Genomic DNA, 25327 nt, shown 5'->3' with positions numbered 1-25327 from the left:
TGTTGCTTTTCCAAGAGCCAGTCTGCTTACTTCTGGAGAGGTGCCTTAATAAGGTGTCCACAAATTAATGATTTTTCATTATGGTCTTTAGGTGTCACAATGCATTTGGGGTCAGGAAAACCTGAGTTCAAATCCAGCCTCATACTTATTAGCTATGTAACTCAGGGCAAGTCATTTGATCTTTCTCAGTCTTAGTTTCTTTATCTATAAAATGAGGATAAAAATAGCCTCACAGAGTTTTTGTAAGGATAAAAGGAGATGACATAAATTCCCTTTGCAAACCTTAAGTTTATCATTTTGGGGATCAGATAGGTGGCTTAGTGGATTGAGAGCCAGGCTTAGAGAAGGAATGTCTTGGGTTCAAATCCAGGCTCAGATACTTGCTAACTGTGTGACCTTGAGCAAGTCACTTAACCCCCAATTGCCTAACACTTACCACTCTTCTGCCTTTTTATTTAATGTGTCTAAACTTAACCAATCTCCTTATTTCCATATCTGTCAAGGAAGCCATCACCTTTCTGGTTACCCATGTTTACAAACTAGGATCAATACTTTTCAGTTGCTCTTCATATTGTTTTCAACTCAATTTATTCTCCCTCTCCATCCTTCACATCTGCCCCTCTCTACATCTGCACTACCTCAGACCCTCTTCATTTCTAGCTTCTTTAGCAATCCAGTTGGTCTCCCTACCCATTAAGCCTCTCATCTGCAGTCCATTCTCTAGGTACCAGATGGATTGATTCTAAGATAGATTCCAAGAATGATTTTAAGACAGAAGATAAGGTTTAAGAAAAAAAATTCTGTTGTTTTTCAGTCACATTCTACTCTTTGTGACCCCTTTTAGGGTTTTTGTGGCAATGACACTGGATTGGTTTGCCATTTCCTTTTCTGATTCTTTACTTATGAGGAAGCTGAGGCAAGCAGAGTTATGTGATTTGTCCAAGAACATATAACAAGGAAGTATTTGAGGCTCAGTCTGAACTCAGGACTTACTGATTCTGGGCTCAGCACTTTATCCACTGTGCCATCTAGCTGTGTGCAAACCTTAAAGCATTCTATAAATGCTGGTTATTTTTTTAAAAATTCATAGTAACTTACAGATTGCCTAATGAATCAGAGAATGGCTATGCTTTGATTTGTTGAAAAAGCACATACATCAACACAGAGCATTGGCATATTTTAATAAAAAATAAGTCTCTAAGAATAGCTCTTGTAATATTGGTGGCTTTGGGTCTCATTTCCAGATCTGGCCTCTGACCTTGGAATTAGTGAGAAGAACAGCCCGTGTGTGCCTGAAGATGTCCCGGCTTCTGAAACAGACATCAACTTAGAGATTTCCTTTGCTGAGCAAGCAGCTAATCAGAAAGAGAGCCGCAAAGAAAAGCTTCTGGAGAACAAAGACGAGTACAATTCATTACCTGTACGTATATCTCCTGAGGGATCTGGTGCTCCCGAACACCAAGATCGTATGCCTTATGCAGCATACGTACTTTCAACATATGTGGAATGAATGAATGAATATTGACTTTATCTCTCTAAGTCAGATGTCAGTCCTTTGAATTCCATTTCAGCACTGGAGCTTCTGTACATCATATAATATTTAAATAGATATGTGATTTCATAGATGTAAACATTCATTTCCTTGATCTGTTCTCTTCTGAGTATGACACAATAATTTTCACCTTATTGCTTCCCTTCTTCCTTTCTTTAAAAGCATTAAAACGCCTCATGCTGATGTTTTTTTCAACATGAATTCCTTAAAATATATCACTCCAGAGTCAAATTTATTTTTTAATTTTTATCTGATGTTAGGGAAGAGAGGTATTGTCTGCAAGAATGCTAAACTTTCCACTGCTTTGATTAACTAGCACGGCTTAGAGAAATACTTTGATATGAGTAAGAATGGGAGTCTGCATCTGTCAATTAATTGATTAAGGACCAATTATGTCTAATTCTTTTAATCTGGCCAAGGGATCTTATGCAAATAAGCTTCCGTTTTGCTGTAAAAACAAATCCAGTGGGTAATTAATAGCATCTTTTCATTCTAGTTGCTTATTTGACAAATTAATATATTCTTTTTCACTTCCTTTCCAAAGAAGGCAGGGAATATGGTGGATAGAGTAACCATCTGATTTGTCCAGATTTCCAGGCTTCCTTCAACTCTCTAAAATGCATTCTAAATCTAGCACTGAATCAACAAGCTAAATCTCATGTAGTTAGACAACCTCATTTGAAATCTCATTACTCCCCATTTAAACATGTTGTTTATTAAGAACCTTGATTGTTCAGTTTCTCGGTCCATAACACATTAGACATAGTAAACTAGAAAGATCATGTATGAGGAAGTGTTAGAAATTAATATGATAAAGGCAAAAGAGCATTGGGCTTGTGACCAAAGCTAATTCTTTTCCAGGTGTGTCCTACTTTAAGTAACTCATTTTACTTCTTGGGCCTTAATTTCCTCATCTGTAAAAAATGAAGTGAAAATATTTGTACTAGCTGTTATTAAAAAATAATGAACTATATGTAATATAGTGATAGCTAGATGGCCCAGTAGTCCTTGGCCTGGAGTCAGAAAGACTCATCTTGAGTTCAAATACAAATTCAAATTATTATAAATTGTGTTACCCTGGGCAGGTCACATAACTCTGTTTGCCTTGGTTTCCTCATCTGTAAAATGTGCTGGAGAAGGAAGGGGTAAACCAGTTCAGTAGTTTTACAAAGGAAACCACAAATGTGGTCTGACTGAAAAATGAATTGAAAAATGACTGAAGAAAAAAAAAAACCCAAATCTGAGGGTTATTGTGAGGAGCACTTTGCCAAGTTTAAAGCATTATAGAAACATGAACTGCTGTTATAAAGAAAGTAAAATTTATAGCCAATAGTCTGCCAAAGAAGTTAGAGACAAAATTAACTCAGGGAGAGAACTATTATATCACAAAGTCAAATAATAGATGCTCATAATATTGGTTTACTTTCCAAGTCTTTGTCTTGCATCATTCAGGATAGTCAGAGGGTCAATGAATTTTAGTGCTTACAGTGACCTTACAGAGGTTCTAGTCAGTCCTCTTAATTTTATAGGCATTTAATACTTCACTGTGGATAAAAGTCAAAACAGCAAATATTTATTTCTTACTCGGTGCCTAGTACTGGGGAGGCTTCAAAAGGTGGACCTATGTTGAAAGATGTCTCAAGCAATATGACTTAAAAACTCTGAATTTTTGAGAAGTCTTTAATTCTATTTTTAAGCAAGCAAAAAGACAGGGTAGCTTCTGCTGAATCACATTCCTTGCTCTCAACAAACTAGACAATCTACTCCATTAACTAAACAAAAAAGTGAGGAAATTTCATAAATATTTAAAGGTTCTAGCATGAATTAAACATGGGGATAAAAAGCTCATTCTTTTTACTGGGTACTGTGTTTAAAAAAATTGCTAGGTAAGCCAAATGCTTGAAGTAATAATATTTTAGGATTCTTCGAATATTTATCTGGGATAATACTTCAATTATTGTATCACATTTCTTTTTTTGGAATGTTATAACTGGATTTCAATTTAATATTGGACAGCATAGTTAGTTCTTGGTCTTTAGCAATTCAAAATTATGAGTTTAAGATCAGGCGCAAGAAAAATCCGAGCACCATTCTTAGCAGTTATGCAATGACTTCACCAGATTGTACTCTATTAGTTCTGGAGTAGCAACCTGGAAGTTATGAAGTCACCACACCAATACTATTTATTTTATCTCTGAATTGATAACGTATCTTCCTCATAGTAGGAAGTAGATCTTAAACTTAAATATCTGAACAGTAGTTACCCATCCTGAGTTGCTTATTTACAGAAGAATTTCCTTATCCCTATTCTTGACCCCACTTAATTTTTTAATAATAATTCAAGAGATGTAACGCATCAAAATAATGATTCAAACGATATAATGCATCAAAAGGGATAGAGAGCCTGAATAATAAGAATAACAGCAAATTTTTATAACACTTATTAATGTGCCAGGCTTTACATAATGTGCTAAGTGCTGTACAATTACTATTTCATTTGATTTTCACAAAACTCTGGGAGGTAAATATTATTATTATTATTATTATTATTCTCATTTTATAGATGAGGAAACTGAGGCAGAATGACTATCCTAGGGAAACATAGTTACTAATTATCTGAGGCTGAATTTAAACTATAGTGTTCCCAATTCTAGGTCTAGCATTCTACCCATTTTTCTCACGTAGCCACCTGTCCTGGTTTTGCTTTGGTTTTGGCTGGGTAACTATTTTTTTTCAAACACTTTCCCTTTTTATTTTTTATTTGTTTAAAACTCTTACCTTCTCTCTTAGAACCAAGAGACTTAAGTATTTGATTCTATGGCAGAAGAGTGGTAAAGGCTAGGCAATTGTGCTGAATTAAATGACTTGCCAGAATCACACAGCTAGGAAGTGTCTGAGATCAGATTTGAGCCCAAGACCTCCCTTCTCCAGGTCTGGCTCTCTATCCACTGAGCCACCTGGTTGCCCCTAGAGAACTATCTGTGAGGTCCTTAACCTTTTGGAATCCTGGACACTTTTCTAAGAAGGTAAGCTGTGGAAGAAGTTTCCTCATAAGGTGTTTCCTTTTATGAAATTACAGTTCTAGACTTTGTCTCCCCAACTTCTATTAAAAACAAAAGTCAAATATTAATTACAAAATATTTAACTGACTACAGGTCAGCAAATTTTAATGGAAACCATTCTTAATGAGAATTAGATGATCAAGTATTAATAGGAGCAAAACGTTACAGGAATAGGTGGCTGCTATGGGTGAAAAAAAAAAAAAAAAGCATAGCAAAAACCAAACCAAAGCAACAAAGAAAGTTATTTGCTTGGAGGGTACTTTCCTCAGTGCTCATGATTGCCTTGTAGATAACCTAGAATCAAAAGGGAAATTGAATTACAAAAGAATCTAATTTGAACTTTTCCCTGAATATGTTTAAAGAAGAGTATATAGTGAAAACAATGAATACCTTTTATACTTATCTCTTATATGTTAATACAACAATTTACTCTGACTCCTGGAAAAAGGTGTGGTTGTTTTTTTTTTTTAATAAAAATGTCTTTTTAAAAGTAATTTATAAACAATGGAGCTAGTCATATATATGTAAAAGGTTCATTCTTTTTCCCTTTTGAGTTCATTTGGGTTAGAGGTTCCAACAATTCTGTGGTTAGAACAGAAAAAAAGATAAGGAAATAAGATTTTTTTTCTCAAAAGGAATTCTTTGTCCCAATGACCAGAAGGATATATAGCTATATAGCTCTGTGTGTGTGTGTGTGTGTGTGTGTGTGTGTGTGTGTGTGTTTGTGTTTATATAGCAGCAGGCTTGTGTAGAAGACTGAGGCTGATAAAGTAACAGGTGATTCTGATACCCAATGCTTGGCATTGTATCAATGTGTAGATGTGTCTCAATAGCAGGAGGGGTAGATTTATCAGAAGTCAGTATATGAGATTAAAAAATAAAATTTAAATTTAACAAACATCAAATAAAATGAACATTTTCACATACAAAATAGAACCTAAAATAAGGATTATATGTGAAATTCTAAATCCCTATTCTGTTCTTGTTTTTCCTTTTAATTAATGATATATTCATTGTGTAAGTTTCAAAGCTATCCTGTTTGTTGGTGTTTACTTCTGTTCTTTTTTCTGTTTTAAAAAAATGCTTCAATGATCCTCATTTTCTTTTTTTGGAGGGGAGCAACTCTATTGTCTTAGAGAGTGGTTAGGTGGCACAATGGATAGAGAAGACCTGAATTCAAAACTGACTTCAGACATTTATTAGCTATGTCACTCTGGAAAAGTAACTTAACACTGTTTGCCTCAGTTCCTCCTCTATAAAATGAGCTAGAGAAGGAAATGACAAAGCCCTCTTGTATCTTTGCCAATAAAATTCCAAAAGGATTCATGAAGAAAACAAAGGAAAGAGAGCAAATAGAAGAAACAGGATTGGGGAATGTCCGCAGATTTGCCCTATTCCACCATATTGCTTCCTTTCTTTTGTTTCTTTGTATTATTCCTGTCTTCTTCCATGACTCAGTTTAGCCTGTTCTATGTTATTTTTTTTTCCTGATTAAACAGAGTTGTAAAATGTGTGATCTAGAATTAGTGAGGGCCAGATCAGGGATTAGGGGAGGAGAAGGGAACAGAAGTAACTGAGACACCAAGAGGTAAGAAAATGAAATTCCTTTCCTAAGACCACTTAAGGATCTTCCTCCTGAGAGAGGCATAGAAGGTTGGTTAGAAACTTAGATCTGTAGAATCAGGAACATTTTTTTGTTCTTGACTATCAGTTCCCTAACCCTAAGTTTCAAAATAAACTTAAATCTTGTTTTGTTTTTTTTTTAATATAGTCCCGAGGGCTTTTGCACTTCACTGGTCCTGGGAAAGGCCAAATTTTCCTCTTTCCCTTTTAGAGACAATTTTGCATTTTCCTTTATCCCTTATCTCTTTATTCCTATACCACCTGTGACAAGGGATTCAGAATTTGACTCCTTCATGATTAAATGAGTGGGAAGTACCTATTCCTATTGACAAGGTCCTTGGATGTTGAGACAGGCTGTACTTGGAAGATTGGCTGTGTGCATTCTAGACCTTTAAATGTACTTTTGATTTTTCTTTTACATGGTTAGGGTATAGGTGGTCTTTGGGAGGTTAAAGTTGTGGAAGAAGTGGAGAGTGGGGGATACTAGGCCAACATGGCTGGCTCAGATAACTTTTGTTCCAAAGTTTTAACACTTGATTTCTGGATTGGGCTAATTCTTCAATTAAAATGACTGGCTTTGTTTGATCTCCTTTACATATTTCTCTGTTTCTCTTACTGTTTTCTTTGTAATGAAGATACCATCTTCTTCCCTTTCTCTTGTGTGTGTTTGTGTGTGTATGTGTGTGTGTGTGTGAGAGAGAGAGAGAGAGAGAGAGAGAGAGAGAGAGACAGAGACAGAGACAGAGACAGAGACAGAGACAGAGAGACAGAGAGCCAAAATAAATGGTAAATGTAATTTTAACCAAGGTCAGCATGTAGTCATTTGAATCTTTCTTCCCTTAAAAAAATTCTTGATCCCAATTTTAATCATAACTTCTCTGTAAACTAATTACTCCTTTTTATCCTCATATTTCAAAGCAAGTTTATATTGTAAATATTTACTTCATTAGTGGCATTTCTTTTAGAATTTCAGACTTCCAAAGGACAAAACAGGTAACACCAGGATTGGTGACTTGGCACCCCAGGACATGAAGAAGGTTTGCCACTTGGCCTTCATTGAGTTGACAGCATTGTATGATGTACTTGGAATTGAACTCAAGCACCAAAAAACTGTGAAAATGAAAACAAAAGGTAAAGGCATTTAATGAAAATCATTAAATACTCTCATGAAATGGCAGTAAAGATGATTTTGGCTTTTTGCCATTATGCCCATGGAACAAACCTAAGTATGAGTGGCAGAGTTGTAATATTGAGTTTTTCACAGTTCACATTTTAAGTATAGAACACACTATATCATGTTATAGGGCACTGGGGGCAAATAAGAAGAAACTGTTAAAAGCTCCTGTTAAGAGAATTCAGAAGGAGGGATGGCTTCTCACTCCATTTGATGCTGTCATTTTGGCAATTCTACATTTCTGTGCTGTGTTTGGTATACTTATCGATTCATCTGCAAATTCATCTCTAGAGAACAGTGCTTGAGAACTAATAATCACATCTTATATTCCAATAGTAGAGCCTATATGAGGATATCCTCATATAGGCTCTACTATTGGAATAATTAATTTCATGCCTATTTCTGTGGCTGAAAGAGAATAAAGATGACTTTTTAAAAATTTCACAGAATGGTAGTCTGACCTCTTGAGGTGGTTGTAATTTTTTCCTCCCCAACATCCACCGTTGTTTTCTTGGTCATTGTTAGCTTTACTAATAGCAATGCTATCAGGCTATTTAGACAATCAAGCTTTGTTAATATATTCCCCTTCAATGAAACATTATACAGGAACTAGCCTTACCCCTTATCTAGTGAAATCAGATTTTTTTCATAATACAGTAGAATCAAGAAAGGGAGCTTTAAAGCCAGGAAGACCTGAGACATACTAGCTGTGAAATCCTGGACAAATCTTTTAATCTCTCAGTGCTCTGGGCAATTCTTTAAGACCATGAATTGAAGAGAACATACAGACCAACACTGGTAAAGAGAGTTTCTTCACCTGGGAGTTTAGTCTTTATGCCAGGGAAATGACAAGCCCAATCCTTGTCCCTAGAGTGGAATCAATTATATGCCCATTTAATCTGTGCAACAACTCTGCTCACTTCTCAGTTTTGCTTTCTATACCTTTTCCCAAAGACCCTCCATGGGTTTTTATGGCATAATCATAGTTCCTCAGGGCACTCTTACAGAACCATATAGAGATTTCCTATAATGGAAACTGAGTAGAAATTGCTTAGAAAACCAGTGAGAAGCTACAGCTTCCCCCCCCCCCAACTATGCTTTTGTTTTAAATCTTGGTGCTCTTTTCTCATGAGAAGTCCTAAAAAAATCTACTGATGCTAAATGGGTTTGGGATTGAGGTGTTTTGTTCTCTCTTATCATAGAGGATGTCCTTCCCCTTATATAGTTTGGACTGATTTTAGAGAAGAGGAATTAACAATAAACCAACTGTTGCCAGTTTTTTGAGGATTGATGTGATTAAAAAAAAAAAGTATTGGGTTTGGACTGCATAGGACTGCAGCTAGCAAGGCTTGGAGTAGGGAGGTCCTGGGTTCAAATGTAAACTCAAACACTTCCTAGTTGTGTGACTCTGGGCAAATCATTTAACCTCAACTGCCTAGCCCTTAACTGTTCTTTTGCCTTGGAATGACACTTAATATCTATTCTAAGACAGAAGATAAGAGTTTGGGGAAAAAAAAATAAAAAGCCATAGGGCTTGGGTTTGAGTGAACTTTGCTACTTAAGTGGCTAATATCTTGAAAAGGAGATTAATGATACTTGTAAATAGATAGTTCTGAGGTTCCCATGAGATGATGCATATAGTGCTTTATAAACTACAAAGTAATAGAATAGCCTTGTATTTATTTTGTATGTATTCATATGTGTATTTACCATGCTTCCTCCTCCGAACAGAATGTAAGGTCTTTAATCTTTGTCAGTTAGCTAAAACTGATTAAGCACTTACTATGTGCCAGGCACTGTGTTAGGTTCAAAGATATAAAGGAAGGCAAAACTAGTACTGATTTTTCAGGAGCTCATAATAACAGGAAAATGTTTCACTTCTGTCTATGTACTTTCACTATAACACCTGGTATATAGTAGGTGCTCAATAAATGTTTCTTGGAAGATAATTTAGTTTTTCTCTTCCAATAAAAATAGTTTTCTGAGCATAAATAGAAATGACCTTTTTTTTTTAAAACCTCTGTTTAAAGAGTTTTGTGAATGGTTTTTCTGTATTGGATCCTTTTCAGAATGTGAAGTAGCAGCAGTTCTTTTCAATGATGTGATGACTGATGGCATAGTTAAATAAACTTCTCTAGTTTTTTTCTGATCTTTTTAAAGTTCCATACATCTTTTCCAAGTTCTTTGCCTTACATTATATTTTCTGAATAGAAGATTTGCTGAATAAGGTCATACTGCCAACTGAGTTCTGAAAAAGCAGATGGTCCCTTTATATTATTTCATTCATTATAGCATTCTGAATTCAGATCTATGCTAAAATAGAAGTTCCCACTCTTTGGAGAGAAGATATGAAAGGATATTTGCCTTTTGCCAGAATATTTAGTTTGATTACACTTAGTAACCTGATTGCACATATTCATTCAGTTCTGCCATATTGAATATGAGGTCAAGGGCTCCGAATGTGCAAGGAAAGCTTATGGCTTTGAAATCATGTCTTTCTATCCCTATTTTCATACTTTGAAATAGATGTGAAATGTTCTATTTTCTCTTGCTTTGTGCAGACTCTGGTCTTTTTGGTGTTCCTCTGTCAGTATTGCTAGAACAGGATCAGAAGAGAGTCCCGGGGACGAGAATACCCTTGATCTTTCAAAAAGTGAGTAGACAACGAGTAAGGCAGCTGGATTTGGGAATAGTGAATTCTGAAGGCTGATGGTTTGGGCATTAATATCCTTATAATGGAGTCTCTTGAGTTGTTATGTCCTTACACTGGGTACAATAATCGCTTCAGTTTCAAGGGTTGGTGGCATATATTTCACAGAGTTGCTTTTTGTGGGATTAATGTTGAATAATGACTACTTGACTAACTTTAGTTATTACATTTCAATAATCAATTCAGATTGCTTTTATTTGCCTGAGACTTTAATTCCTAAAAACACAGTCTAAAAGGGCTTCTTGTTTGAGGGAATCCATAAAGTTAATTCAGAAAAAAATCCTACATCATTATTTTTATGTACATCTAACTGCAATGTAGCATTTCCCCCTAAATTAAGAATTTTAGAAGAATATTATTTTGAAAAGAGGTCCATAAGTATCATTGCCAAAAAAAGGATTAAGAATTCTAATGTAGTAGGAAATGTTCATAAATTAGCTAGGAATTTTACAGTTCTTCCATTAAAACCTTGTCTTTGTACCTTGTCGTGATATAGCAGTAACTTTGGATTATCAGAACTTATTACTGCTGGTATATGACCTAGCAAACTAGAAAGATTTTGACCTCCTCGAGGCCAGAAATCTGTGTCTCTGAGTGATGTATCACCAACAAGTGGACCAGCAAGGAACAGCTTTGACCACAGTGCTTTGTTCATCATCTAACAACTCACTAAGGTGTGATAGATAGAGTTGTGGTCTTCTTCGGTGGAAGAAGTTATCCCATGGATGAAGCCATAACTACTGAAGTCCTGGTTTTAAGACGTTTCTACCTTCGTGAATATTTTATGTCCATGTGCATTTCCTAAGCTTTTCTGTTTACTCTGAGCATGTCAAGTTTAATTTAGCAGGTCCTTTTTCAAAAGTGGAGCTCAACAACATTTTCTAATTTTATCAAGTCACCAATATATTCAGCTTTCAATTCACATGTCAGTTATCTAAGGAAATCAAACCTTCCAAGACTAACCTCCCCTTCCTTACACCAGTTATTATATATTCCAGAACTATTTATTAAGTTTAATATCTACCTAAACAATACAGAACTATGTGTTATTGCATTCTCTACCATGCCAAACATTGGACCTTGAACCTAGGTGGTAAGTAGACATTTGAGTGAGTGGACAACAAAAGAGGGTAGATCTACTATGGTCTCCTAATGCATTCCAAAGCCAACAGTGAATGATTTTTGGATTATTCATTCCATGTCTTTCCTCTTTTTAGCTTTTAAAGCCCTTCATAATCTAACCCTTTCCCTAATACCTTGAATATGAAGGGAACTTCATTCTGTGTATTACATTGTCCAGTGACACTGATGTCTTTGCTTTTTCTCCCACACAACCTCCTTTCCCCTTATTGTTTGCACTGGCTGTCCCTCATGCTGGGAACACTCTCTCACCATCTACTAACCTCTCTGACTTGCTTCATCCCCATCTACTAAACTCTCTGACTTGCTTCAAGTTTCAGCTAAAGTACTGTCTTTGTATAAAAAGCCTTTCACGATACCTCCAATTTATCCTTTGTATATCTTATTGGTACGTAATTATTTGCTCATTAAGCTTGAGCTCCCTGAAAGCAGGGGATATTTTTTGCTTTTCTTTGTTTCTCCAGCACCGAGTAGTGTGCTTAGTACATACCAGCTACTTAATAATTGCTAATTGACTGACTCTTTGCCAAAAATGAATATGAATTCATTGCCATAGCACCTCTTCAACTTGTCCTATGTTTTGTTAAATTTTAATCATAGTAGATTAAATACTTATTGATATATAGGTTCTATATAATCTTTTTAAAAAAACCCTTATCTTCCATCTTGAAATTATTTCTATACATTAGTTCCAGACCAGAAGAGTAATAAGGGTTAGGCAATGGGGGATAAATGACTTGTCCAAGGTCACATAGCTAGAAAGTATCTGAGGCTAGATTTGAACCCAGAACCTCCTTTCTCTAGAAGTGGCTCTTAATCCACTGAGCCATCTAACTGCCCCCTATAAAGTATCATATTTGGATCACTACCTGTTTTTCCCCCCAAATTAAAAAAGTTCAAATAATTTTATTTAAAAATACTGAAAATATTCTATTCTACAATTTTGTGTATAAAGAGAATCACAGTTTATATAGCATTTAATTCCAGCTTTTGCTATGAATTCTGAACCTCAGTTCTATAAACATGATAATCTTTAGTTGTACAAAATATTAACCTGGGTCCTGAGAAAGTGTATTGTGTCCTCTGTGAATTCCTAGCACTGGCTATTACTAGTATCCCTTCTCATGTAGAAATGTTGTGAATGTCAAACCTTGGTAGCAGACAGTGTTTTTCATCTACTTTTTTCATCTGTTCAACACCAGATCCTCATTTATGATAAGGTCCTGAGTTCTGAGGGAACAGTAGAAGCCAACTGCAATTAAAGAATGCAAGGAGGATATAGGGATGGAGGTTAGGCCAGTGAATGTGTTCCTCTCCTTGGCAAAGAGTGGAGAAATCTGTTGTTGGCCTCTTTTTCATGTCCATATGTCATTCATTGGTTTATTTAGATAAATAGATATTGATAATTGCCTTATGGATTTGAAAGGTTTAGATTTTGTAGTAAGAATTTGAAAGGACCCAATTTTTTTCTAACTTATTCTCCTCAATAAGGGATCACTGTACAATGATAGTTGGTCTCTGAGAATCTACTTATATACTTCTAGTAGTGGAGATTTTAGCCTTTTAAAAGGCCTCCAGTTTCTCTAAAGTAGGCGGGATTTTAGAAAAATTTCCCTTTATTGAGCTGAAATCCATTCTTCCATTGACCTTTTAGTTTCTGCCTACTAGATCTTGTTCTTTAACCTGAAGCTACGTAAAACCTAACTTTTTAGCCAAGAGTCCTAAAAATATTTGGAGAAAAGTGTCATGTCCTATATAAATCTTCTTGGGGTAAAATATTCCTTATTCCTTCAGTGGTTCCTAATATGACATGGATTTATGATCTATCATCTTTGTTACCTTCTCTGGATTAATCTTTGTTAGTGTTCTTAAAACATGGCACATAGAACAGAACACAATTCCTGATATGTTCTGTCCAGTGATATAATAAAAGAGCATATTTCCAAATTGGGCAGGTTGGTGGCTTAGTGGATAAAGTGCTGGCCTAAAGTCTGATTCATCTTTCTAAGTTCAAATCTGGCTCCACACACTGTTGAGCTATATGACCCTGGACAAGTCACTTAAACCTATTGGCTTCAGTTTCCTCATCTGTAAACTGGAAAAGGAAATGGCAAACAATTCCAGTAGTTTTTCCCTAGAAAACCCCACATGGAATCAACAATATCAGAAAAGGCAGAAAAACATTTGAACAATATTTTCAGCTTTCATATAGACCTGGGCTTCTTAGCAAACTCTCTTTGTGTTCTGGATTCTTTTGGTAATCTGGTAAAGGATAAAGACTTCTCAGAATGTGTTTTTTTCCCCAGAATATTTTTAAGTACATAAAATAAAATACATAGTATTACCAACTAAACCCATTATAGTGAAATATAGTTAATATCCCATGTTCAGAATTCTTGAGACCATTTCCTTCTAGATTTTAACTTTGTGTGTGTGTGTCAACTTGAACACTTTGAGCTTGTATTGAAATTATGATTACCCAGAATTTTTAAGTCTTTTTTATGTGAATTTCAGTTCATTCAAGTCTCATTCTAGTTCATAATTCTTAAATTTTTGTATAGATTTTGTAACATAAACGCAAGGTTTTAAATCCCTCTGGGCTTTTGATGTTTCATTTAATTGGTATATACTCTCATCCATGTTAACTATTTTTTTCTTTATGGAAGGATGGCTGCAAGGACTGACATAAACTAAATCCTTCATGATAGAAAAGTTAAATATCTTTTCCCAATTGAATTCTAGTTGGATATACATAATGGGAAATGAAATGGCCTTTTGTGGGCAAATAAGCAGAAATTCTTTAGCAAAAATACCTATTTGAATGTTTCCAAACTCCTAAAGCATTTATATTGGTAAATTTTATTTATTTTAGCCATATGTACAGGAAAATACCTTTAAGTTACTTTAAAAAAAAACCTTACCTTCCATTTTAGAATCAATACTGTGTACTGGTTCCAAAGCAGAAGAATGGTAAAGGCTAGGCAGTAGGGGTTGAGTGAATTGCCCATGGTCCCATCGCTAGGGAGTGTCTGAAGTCAAATTTGAACCCAGGACATCCTGTCTCTAGGCCTGGCTCTCTGAGCCTCTGACTCCACTGAGCCACCTAGTCGTCTCCCTTTAAGTTATTTTTTTGTTGAAAGAATCCTATCTCTCTCTTTATGCCTGCCCTGTCTTCTTGTTGGTCTCAATGCCAATTTACTTGATATAATCTGCCACAGACTCAATGTACCATTCTCATTCTCATTCTCATCCAAGTCTTGGAGAAAGATGATAAAAAGAAAGTCAGAGTAATGGTATGATCCTTTATCTTGGGACCAACCAAATTTATTGGAACCACCACATTTCATTTCTGCCCATGCTCCCGTTGCCTTCACGGCTACCTCCATGACCTCAGTCACCACTGCTACCATTGACACTACTACCACCACTGCTGCTGCCTCTGGCACTCTGACTTATGCTCCCATCATCCTGTTGGTTTTCCCCATCACTACTGCTGCTATCACTTCACTCTGGCCCTGGTTGCCATAGCCACCACCATCACTTCCACTACTCATAGGTGACTGATTTTGGCCATACCTACCTCTACCACTCCCCCTGCTGCTGCTATACTGCCTCTGCTAGTCCTATCCTTGAGGGGAATTGTAGGAATTTTGTTGCAGTCCATTGAAAGCTTTGTTGTCATCCGCAATAGCCAGCCTGCTAACCATAGCCCCAATTCTGGGACTGCCAATAGCTATTGCTCTGTGAGCTTTTACCATACCTCCCTGAAGTACCAGGATAGGATCATTGCTGACCATAAGAAAGAAGGGAACTCTGCTAGATAGCCTTGCCACTGGTTGGACCATGTGATTGGGGAGCTGAGTACCAAAGTCTGTGTTCTGGGTTTATCCATAGAAGGAGCCATAACTTCTCTGAGCAGAGCCAGAGGTATCAGCTGATTGACCATAGCTGTTGGTCATAGGGCTGACTATTCTTTTGGGAATAGCCTTGTCCAGAGTGAGTAGGTGCAAGCCCCATATCTTCCTCTGGCTGGCTGAATGTACTAATTAGAGGCCATGTTTGCTCATGTGCACACCGACTGCTGAGCAACAGAAAACAGAAGGCAGCCAACCATTGACACCTTGAGGACTTCAAATATTATTTTTTTTTCATAAAAACTTTCTTGATCCACCTTCATCTGCTTAGTGCCCTTTACGAAACCTTACCATCTATTTGTTTTGTTCATATTATACATTTCTCTCTCTCTGTCTCTCTGTCTGTCTCTCTGTCTGTCTGTCTGTCTCTCTGTCTCTGTCTCTCTGTCTCTCTCCTCTCTCTCTCTCTCTCTCTCTCTCTCTCTCTCTCTCTCTCTCTCTCTGTCTTTCCCTCTCCCTTCCCTCCTCTCTCTCCCTCTGTCCTTCTCTGTTTCTCTGTCTCTGTCTGTCTGTCTGTCTCTCCAAACACACACACACAGACATATGTATATGGTATATCTTTATATCTTTAGATAGATAGATAGATAGATAGATAGATAGATAGATAGATAGATAGNGATAGATAGATAGATAGATAGATAGATAGATAGATAGATAGATAGATAGATAGATAGATATGGTTCACCTATTGGAATGTAAGCTCCATGACTTGTTTCACTGTTGTCATTGTATGCTTAGCTCTGAGACCAGTAAGTACTTGACACATATTAGCCGTGAATACTTAATGAATACTTTTGATATATTGTGTGTGTGCTTTTTACATATAATACCAGAATAACACTCAAGAAAATTGAACTGAAATTTTTCATCCTTTAAAGCCAAACACCATTTATTTGTTCCCAAACAGTTGTTCTCTGATCCCCATCTCCTACTAATTGTACTTATTTTACTCCTCCAACCTCAGTTTCTTATGACTGTTTTGCTCTTATCTGAGACATTAATCAGATAACATTGTTTGTCTTTGTTCCTTATCTTCTGTTAATCTATAAGCTCTACCAGGATTGAGGTTTTGTCTTATTAAATTTTATATCTTTTCATTTTACCTGGCATGATGCTCTATATTCACTACTTTATATATATGTTTGCAGCCTGAACATTATTTGTCACCTAGAGGTACGTGTGTGTTTCAATAAACATTTGCCCACTGAAAAGCTTTTGAAAACTTGTTTTAAAACGTGTCTTTGATCAAAGTGAAAATGAGATGCAAATGTGCAAATATCAGAATGCAGAAGATTGATTAGATCACAGAGTCCAAGCTCCTGCAAGAGCAAGAGAAACAATTATTTTTGGAGCTTTTAAAATGAGCATCCTCATTCTCTACTTGTTTGCAATAACACAGCTGTTGTGTGAAATCACATAGTTTTTCTCATTTTTTTGTAACTAAGGCAGTATGAAGAGCCATCTTTTTTCTTGAGTACAACATGAAATTAATTATGTTTTCAAGTTCTTGGGCTTGTTTATTAGAAGGCAGTAATGCAATAGCAGCTAATCATATAATGCATACCTGAATATGGTGTAATCAATTTTCAGTCATTTATATGTAAAATAGATATGATATTCTTGACAGTTATTTCTAAATATTAATCTGTTTTTTTCTGTACAGTTGATTTCTCGAATAGAAGAGGGAGGATTAGAAACTGAAGGACTTTTACGGATACCTGGAGCTGCAATAAGGATAAAGGTACTCACTGAATATACTTATGAATAGATTTAGTATTTAATTATACTTCCGAGTCATTTTATGACAACTATTATTTGATTCCTATGTGACAATAAAAATCTTTACACAAAATTAAAATAAATATTGGCTTCATATTTCCCTACCTCCTGTTCCTATCTGATTTTTTTAAAAAGCAGTAATATGCAAAAATAAATAAATCAGTAGTTATTTCCCAAAAATGAAATAGAAACTAAATAATCTCTCTGGGAAACAGAACACTTGGGAGTCACTTAGTTAATTGTGTACTTATCTACCTTTCTGTGGAATGGTAATATATTGGGCTTGTGTTGAGTGCTACTAGTTAGATTCAAATTGAGCAAGATTCCCTTCTGTCTTTGACTAAATATCTAGCAGAGCAGTAACCTTGCCAGTGGCAACAAATCATTATCTCATAGACCATTTTACTGACAAAATGTATGTTGTCCCAACCTTTAATTACTGGTAGTCCTGTATCTTCCTTCTCTGATTTCACATTTCTTGCCATTGCAATTTTAGTCAGTCTTAGCTCCAAGCAAAATTGTGAGGTAGATGAAATTTGTCTCCTGAGACCTTCCTTCCCAACCGCCCCCCTCCCCACCCATTCTGGATGAGTGCTTTTATACACTATTTAAACACCTACCTTTGAAAGCTGACCTAAGAAAGGCATTGTGGGAAACAGAAATAATACTGGATTAGGTGCTAGAGCATTTGGGTTTTAATTTGGGCTCTATTCATGATGACGTGCCTTTGGCAAACCACTTAACATCTTAGTCTCAGTTTCCCTTGCTGCATTTTATAGTAATTATCCTTTCATTCTTAGAATAATCTTGGGAAATAGGAAGTGTAAATGTTATCCCCATTAAAAAAAAAGAAGAAATGGAGGGCTAACATAAGTGAAGAGACTTATCCAGGACTGCATACCTTATAAGCGACAGAATCACCCAGGCTTTTCAGCAGACAGTATAGTGCCACTAGGTTGAAGGGCTCCTTCTTGGAGGAAGGTTGTTACCTTAGGATCTGGAATCCAATTGGTGGTTTACAAATTAATCTGATTATACCCACTTTGAAGATAATTTGTATTCTGTCTTATGCCAATTCTTATGAAAACTACATAAAACTGGAAGAGAAAAGAATAGGCTTTCTTTAAGGTCTATCTTTAAACCCTAAACTGATGAATTAGTATTTCCTTTGATGATTCTTCAGGTACAAATATAAAGGGGAAACTCTCTATGCTTTCAGATAGTTCACATTCTGTCAGGGGTGGGGAGTAAGTAGTATGTACCTGTCTAATAAACTAAGGCAGTTAGATATGTTAGTCAGAAAAGGCTTTGTGAAGATGGAGCTATTTGTACTATATTTTGAAGGATTCGGTAAAGTGGAGATGATTCAGTAACAGTGTTTTACAAGTTGGATTTTGATCAATCAAGAAATCAGTCCATGGGTATTAATTAAGCTTCAACTATGGCCCAGGCACTAGAGGTACAGCTATAAAGGAGAAACCATCTCTCCTTTCAAATAGCTCACATTCTCACATGTTGGGGTTGGGTGGAACAGATATTTATTTATTTTTATATGTATTTTATATATATGTGTGTGTGTGTGTGTGTGTATAAATAGACATTTATTTTTACATGTATTTTATTTATATATAAAGCAAATAGATATAGATATATAAAATAAATCCAAAGCAGCTAAATATGTTAGTCAGAAAAGGCTTCATGAAGATGGAGCTATTTGTGCTATATTCTGAAGAATTCTGTAATGTACAGGTCTATTTGCTGCAACATAGAAGATTCCAGTCCCTAAATCTTGAGCTAGGGTGCTTCCAGGCCCAGAGCCAGAGTCCAGATATATTTTAGAAAGGTTTCGTGTGAATTCCTAGCTGCAGATGCATTTCATTGATTTATTTTGACTTGTTTCCCCATTTTAGAACAATTGCTTCTGCCAATTTGGCACTTTCCAAGTTACATCATGATCTCTGCTGTGGTATTATTTTCTTTTAGGCTTGCTTCAAACTAATCACACAATAACTTAATGTATTTATCCACCACTTCCAGCCTTTGTCTCCTGAAGCGTATACAACCCCACTGCAAATGATTTGGGAGCTCCATATATTTAAACAAATTGTCATTGTCCCAAACTTGTTAAGTACTAATAACGTCCCTACACCTGGCAGTGCCACACTTAAGAGTGATTCTCAAATCAGTTCAAGTCCTGTTGAGAAATGCATTCGTTTAATAGAAACACTCCCTCAGAAACAGGTAATGTGCGTGTATGTTATCTCTTTATACAGCAGTACGGTGCCTTAGTTCGCTATTCACAATGCATCAGTGCCCACACTGATAAAGAGTGATTGCCAACTAACAGCAGAGTGATAAGAGAGCATTTGCTTCAGTGCAGAACACTGCATCGAAGGTGTGATTCCTAGGAGAGGAAATCTGTCAAAAGGACAATCTAAACGAAGTGTAATTTCCAGAAAGGCCAATTAAATGGATTCAGCTGGCTCAACCCAACCACCCAGTCTCTTGTCACAAACCAAATTATACAGCAGCTGGTCTTTTGTAAATATATGAAGATAGGATGCTAAGTGCTTAGTTGAGTTTCCCCCCCCTTCAACTTCTAACTGAAATGGTTTGCTAGCTCCACTTGTTTCTTGTTTTATTCCCACTTTACTTAGTGAAGCTTTTTTTTTTGAGAAATATTAAATTAGCATCAAGGAAACGTAATTCTGTACTATAACTAGCCTTGGGTCCATTTTCATGAGGTTACTTAAGCTGGTAAAGGAAATGCTATAGAAATGGTTGACCTAGATTTGAGCAAAGTCTTTGATAAGGTCTCTTTTTCATCTTTTTTGTGGACAGGATGAAGGAACTTGGGCTAGATGTTAGTGAAGTTGGGTAGACTTTCAAGTGGTTGAACATTTAGACTCAAAGAGTAGTCATTAATAATCATTGCAGGGGGACAGCTAGGTAGTTCAGTGGATTGCGAGCCAGAGCTAGAGATGAAAGGTCCTGGGTTCAGATATGACCTCATATCCTTCCTAGCTGTGTGGCCCTGGACAAGTCACTTAACTCTCATTGGAACCAATATTGATTCTAAGATGGAAGGTAAGGGTTTGAAAAAAATAATAATCATTGTAACATCGTTTCCATTGTATCACTGTGGAGATATGAATCACCTCTTGAGGATTATCCTAGGATGTTTAGCCCTATCCTATTCAACATTTTTTAATCTTTCACTTGTATAAAGGTGGAGATTTAATGCTTATGACATTTGTAGATGATATATAGCTGGGAAGGAGAAATAATACATTGGTTGGCACAGTCAGGATCCAAAAAGTCTAGATAGGCTGGAACTTTGGACTGACTAATAAGAGTCAATTTAATTAGGAATAACTAGGTTCAGAAAGTCAACTTTGAGAACAAAATTGGTTGAGGCATGCCTTGTCTAGATAACACTTTTTTCTGAGAAAAAGCTATGGAATTTTAAATATAATACAAGTCAGTACTATCTGATTTTGCAGTTATAAAAGTTAATGCAATCCTGGGTTGAGGGGTGGCCCAGAGTGGGGGAGGAAATGATAGTCCTGTTGTCCTCTGTTCTGAACAGAACATTTCTGGTGTATTGTATTCAGTTCTGACCACCCTATTTTAGGTAAGAAGGGCATTGACAGTATAGCGAAGACAGAGGTAAGATGGTAGAGTACCTCATTGCTACATTGTAGGAGGATTCATTAAATGAACTTGGGTGTTTAACCTGGAGAAGAATAGACCTAGGACAGATATAACTTTTTTCAATTATTTAAAGGATTGACACTTGGAAAAAGTTAAACTTTTTTCAAAAGTAGCAGCAATGGGAGAAACTTTCAAGAAGTCAAGTTTAGTTTAGATTTCAGGAAAGCACTTCCTGACGTTAGAATTATTATAAAGTAGAGTGTACCACCGCAGGACTGATCTCTCCCTCTTCAACATTCTTTCAAGTGAATGCCGGATGACCATTTTTTCTAAATGTTTTAGAAAAGATTCCTATTTAGATTAGAGGTAGTCGTGACTCAGAGGTTAAGAACACTGAATCTGGCATCCAGAAGACCCGAGTTCAAATGTGACCTCTGACATATCCTAGCTGTATGATTCTGGGCAAGTCATTTCACCTCTGATTACTTGAATAAAGGATCCACTGGAGAAGGAAATGGCAAACCATTCTAGTATCTTTGCCAAGAAAATCCCATGTATAGTTATGTGACAGAATGACTTTACAACAACATACCCATTTAAGTGCTTGTTACATTAAAGGACCTCTGAGATCTCTTTGGACTGGGCTTCTCTGAACTGTTTAAAGTAATGGAAAGAACATGCAGAGGCATCTAGTAATTTTTTGTTGCCAATCAACAAGCATTCATTAAGTATCTGTATATGCCAAACACTGTGATAGCTACTAAGGATCTAAACCAGTGATTCCCAAAGTGGATGCCTGGGGAGCGGTGATGGCCACAGGTGCATTTATCTTTCCTATTAATTGCTATTAAAATTTTTAAAAAAATTAATTTCCAGGGGCGCTAAGTAATATTTTTTCTGGAAAGGGGGCGGTAAGCCAAAAAAGTTTGGGAACCACTGATCTAAACAACGAATGAAACAATCATATATGCAAGGAATTTATGTATTAGAAACTTGGTATTTTTAAGTGTTAATTGTCAAAATGATTAATTTTATTATTAGTAGTAGTTATAAACCAAATTATCAAAATAATGTGCCTGGCTAATTTCATTAATACCTCTGAGATAAATCAACTCAAGAGTTCTCATTCTATTTGGAATTACATAATTAGAACCTACAATAAGTGACTTTTGAGTTTTACCTAAACATTTAAACCATTTTAATGTACGTGCTTTATAAAATCTCATTTGTCACATTGTTTAGTTTCTCATCCATCTTTATTGAATATTCATCTGCCTATTATACAATTAGGCATAAAACTTGACTATGAAATCTAGTAATATGCTGACTGTCATTGTAGTTTCAAAACAAAAGTGTCCAAAGAACTGTATTTTGGTTATTTAAAAATTGTCCTTCATTTTAAGATTTTATCAGGATAGGAAACTCCTTGGTGATGAAACACTATCTAGCAATAAAGATCAGCAGCCATTCTGTAGCTTATAATAAATAGCATTACTTAGAATATTGAGAAGAAATGACTTGGCCAAGTTCTCAAAGCAGTGAGTGTCTGAGTCAGTACTTGAATCAATGTCTTCCTGACTTTAAGGCCAATTCACACTATATTATTCTATACTGCTCTTCTTTTATGTATTTTCCAGCAAATGATTTTTTTAATATGCCCTTGTACAGACTTAGAAAATGTCCCTAAAGCTTAAAGATTTTCCATTTTCGCATATGTTCGAAGTGTGGTTAGCTAGTCAACAGACATTCATTAAAAACTTACTAAGTGGGCACAGCTAGTTAGCACAGTAGATAGAGTGTGGGGGCTGCATTTGGGAGGACCTGAGCTCAAATCTAGCCTCGGCCACCTCCTAGCTGTGTGACCCTGGTCAAGTCACTTAACTCCAATTTCCTAGCCCTTGCCACTCTTCTGCATTGGAACTGATAGTATTGATCTTAAGACAAAAGGCAAGGGTTATATATCAAACAAACAAACAAACAAACCAAACTATGTACAAACAAGATATATACCATGTAAATGAAAGGTATTCTCAGAGGGAAGAAATTAGCAGTGGGAAGAAGGTAGGATTTGAGCTCTCTTGAAGGAGTTAAATTCAATATTAATAAAATCTGACCTGACCTTGGCTTATTGAGCTGCCATAGTTGGTATGGTAGCAGGTGACATTTGGGATATTTTTAGGTTTCCATAACAAGCAACTCCTAAGATAAGAGAAACACATAAAACTGTTAGCAGGACAAAACTTGGTTTTAGTGCTCATTATTGTTTTTTTGTCTTTCAGAACCTTTGCCAAGAACTGGAAGCAAAATTTTATGAAGGAACTTTTAACTGGGAAAGTGTCAAACAACATGATGCTGCCAGCCTTTTGAAGCTTTTCATTCGAGAGCTGCCTCAACCATTGCTCAGTCTAGAATATCTCAAAGCTTTTCAGGCAGTCCAGAGTAAGTAGTATTTCTCCTATTGATGCCGACTATGCAAGAGGAAATCTTATGTACTTGGGAGCAAGGCCCTCTTAAAACAAGTTCACATTTATTGTTATTAACTGTATCTTAAGTGATAAAGGAATCAACAAGATATGTTTGGTTAGAGATGTTGATCTAGTAACATCCCTAGGATTTCTGAAAGCATAAGTCTGAACTCTGCTACAAAAAAATGAGTAATTTTTCTGTTCTGTCATCAAATAAATATGATCAGAAAGAAATCACATGATATGCTTTTGTGATCTATTTAGGTCTCAACAATCCAATTGAAATAGTGTAATAATTATGCCCCAATTTTTTAATTGAATTGTCAAGACCTAAACAAATTGCTTTCAATGAATCCAGTTGCTGGGACCTAAATAAATAGATTTCAGTGAATCCAACTGAATCATTAGATTGCAGGGACCTAAACAAATAGATCTCAATGAATCTAGTTGAAATATTAGATTGCTGGGAGAGATCTAAACAAATAGATCCAAATGAATCTACTTGAAATATTGCATTCCTGGGACCTAAATAAATGGAGCTCAGAGTTATTATATATGTCTTCTTCCTGTTCAGATTTGTAATGTGCTATTTAAGAAACAGAACATTTGTGCACCAAAGAATCCCCAGCAATTTCACATTTCTTTTATGATTGAATGAACTACATAAGATGCCTATATTCTACTTCACTTTTCCTGCCAAGCGGTCTAAGAAACATTTATTGGAGAAGTATACACTGTGGGTTTAGCAGTTACCATAAAATCAGTAAGCTTCGTGAGAAAGCCTGCCAGATTTTCTTGACTGATACACTTTTGAAATCAGCCTGCACAGGCACAGTTTTAGGCATTTTGTTTGTTCCCTCTTGAATGTGGGTCACCCATCTTGAAGCCCTCATGTTTTTGCGTTTACTGGATTCGGGTTAACTTTTGAGTCTGTGCTGATAGTAGTTCTCAAGTGCCTCTCTCCTGGCAACATTGAGCCAGTAATGGGATTGCCTACGTGCTGCTTCTATCTTTACTGCAATCAGAAAGGATGGGGATGCTGCCTGGCCTCTAGGTCAGCACTGACATCAGAAAGCCTTTCTCTCACATCCATAAGCATGTGGTGCATTCCTGGAACATCCTTTGCATAAGTTTGTTTCTTCCTCATTCAATTCAATAAACATTTATGAAGTGATCACTAGGGGCTTGTGGTGGTACAGCACTATGGCAGGGTTTGGAGGGAAGATAGTAAAGTTTGGATAAGACACAATTCTTGTTGACATGCAGCCTACACTCTAGGAAACCTCACACTTCATTGATAAAAGCTCTCATGAGAAATAATACAAAAAGTGTAGTTACATGAGTTTTAGGCAATGTGCTACCTGAAGTTTGTGAAAGGACAGGGGGAAAGTTTTTACTGAATAGGAGGAGGCAGGAAGCTTTCTTAGAAGTGGTGGCATTTACAGTTGATCCTTAAAGAATGGGCAGAAATTCAGCAGGAAGACATGGTGGGAAAGGGGACATTCCAGACATGGGAAATATAATCAAAGACATCTGGAGAGAAAAGGAAGGCTGAGAAGTCCAATTTATCCAGTTCTTAGAGTAGGTACAGGAGGAATAGTGTAAGATAAAGCCAGCAAAGTAGGCATTGTTGAGATTCACTTTTCCTCCCTCCTTTGAGGGAGAAGGTAAAGAGTTTGAACCTTATTCCAAAAGAATTGGGAAACTACCAAAAGGGCATTCTTAGAGGCGTGACGTCACCTGGAAGGAGAAGCCTTGAAGCAACTTGAAGCATACAGTGGTTGAGATGGAATGGGCTGTGAAGGGAGAGGAAAGGTGGAAATTTCAATTAGGAAGACACTTCAATAGTCCAAGGTGGGTGTTAATGAAGATATGTTTTAGTGTAGTGGTATAACTCCCAAGGAGGCAGCTGGGTGGCTCAGTGGATAGAGAGCTGGCCTTGGGTTAGGAAAACCAGTCAAATCTGGTCTCTGACACATACTAGCTGTGTGACCTTGGGCAAGTCACTTAACCTCTGTTTGCTTTAATTCCCTGGAGAAGGAAATAACAAACCACTCTAGTATTTTTGCCAACAAAATTCCCAGGACAATATGGTCCATGGGAACATAAAAAAGTCATACACAAATGAATGAAGGAATAACAAATAACTCCCAAGAGCACTTGAGTACAGGGATAAGATGGGGGGGGGGGGGAAGAGGACTGGACCTATGATCCCTCTGGCATAGCCCAAGACAGATTAGCAAGATTTTTGCTA

At 36.4% G+C, this 25327-nt stretch overlaps 1 protein-coding gene across 1 annotated transcript in view; it reads left to right on the top strand.

Annotated features, from left to right (window-relative positions):
- The window catches only part of ARHGAP18 (Rho GTPase activating protein 18), a 177318-nt gene that overhangs the window by 117266 nt on the left and 34725 nt on the right, over nt 1–25327 (top strand). The window contains exons 5-9 of the mRNA XM_044676965.1: nt 1245–1420; nt 7203–7368; nt 9973–10064; nt 16839–16916; nt 22888–23047. Coding sequence (XP_044532900.1) covers nt 1245–1420; nt 7203–7368; nt 9973–10064; nt 16839–16916; nt 22888–23047 — 672 coding nt within the window. The remainder of the gene's footprint in view (nt 1–1244; nt 1421–7202; nt 7369–9972; nt 10065–16838; nt 16917–22887; nt 23048–25327) is intronic.

This window comes from Gracilinanus agilis, chromosome 4 (assembly GCF_016433145.1).
Source record: "Gracilinanus agilis isolate LMUSP501 chromosome 4, AgileGrace, whole genome shotgun sequence".
Taxonomy (NCBI): Eukaryota; Metazoa; Chordata; class Mammalia; order Didelphimorphia; family Didelphidae; genus Gracilinanus; species Gracilinanus agilis.
This window is presented reverse-complemented; position numbering and strand designations above follow the sequence as displayed.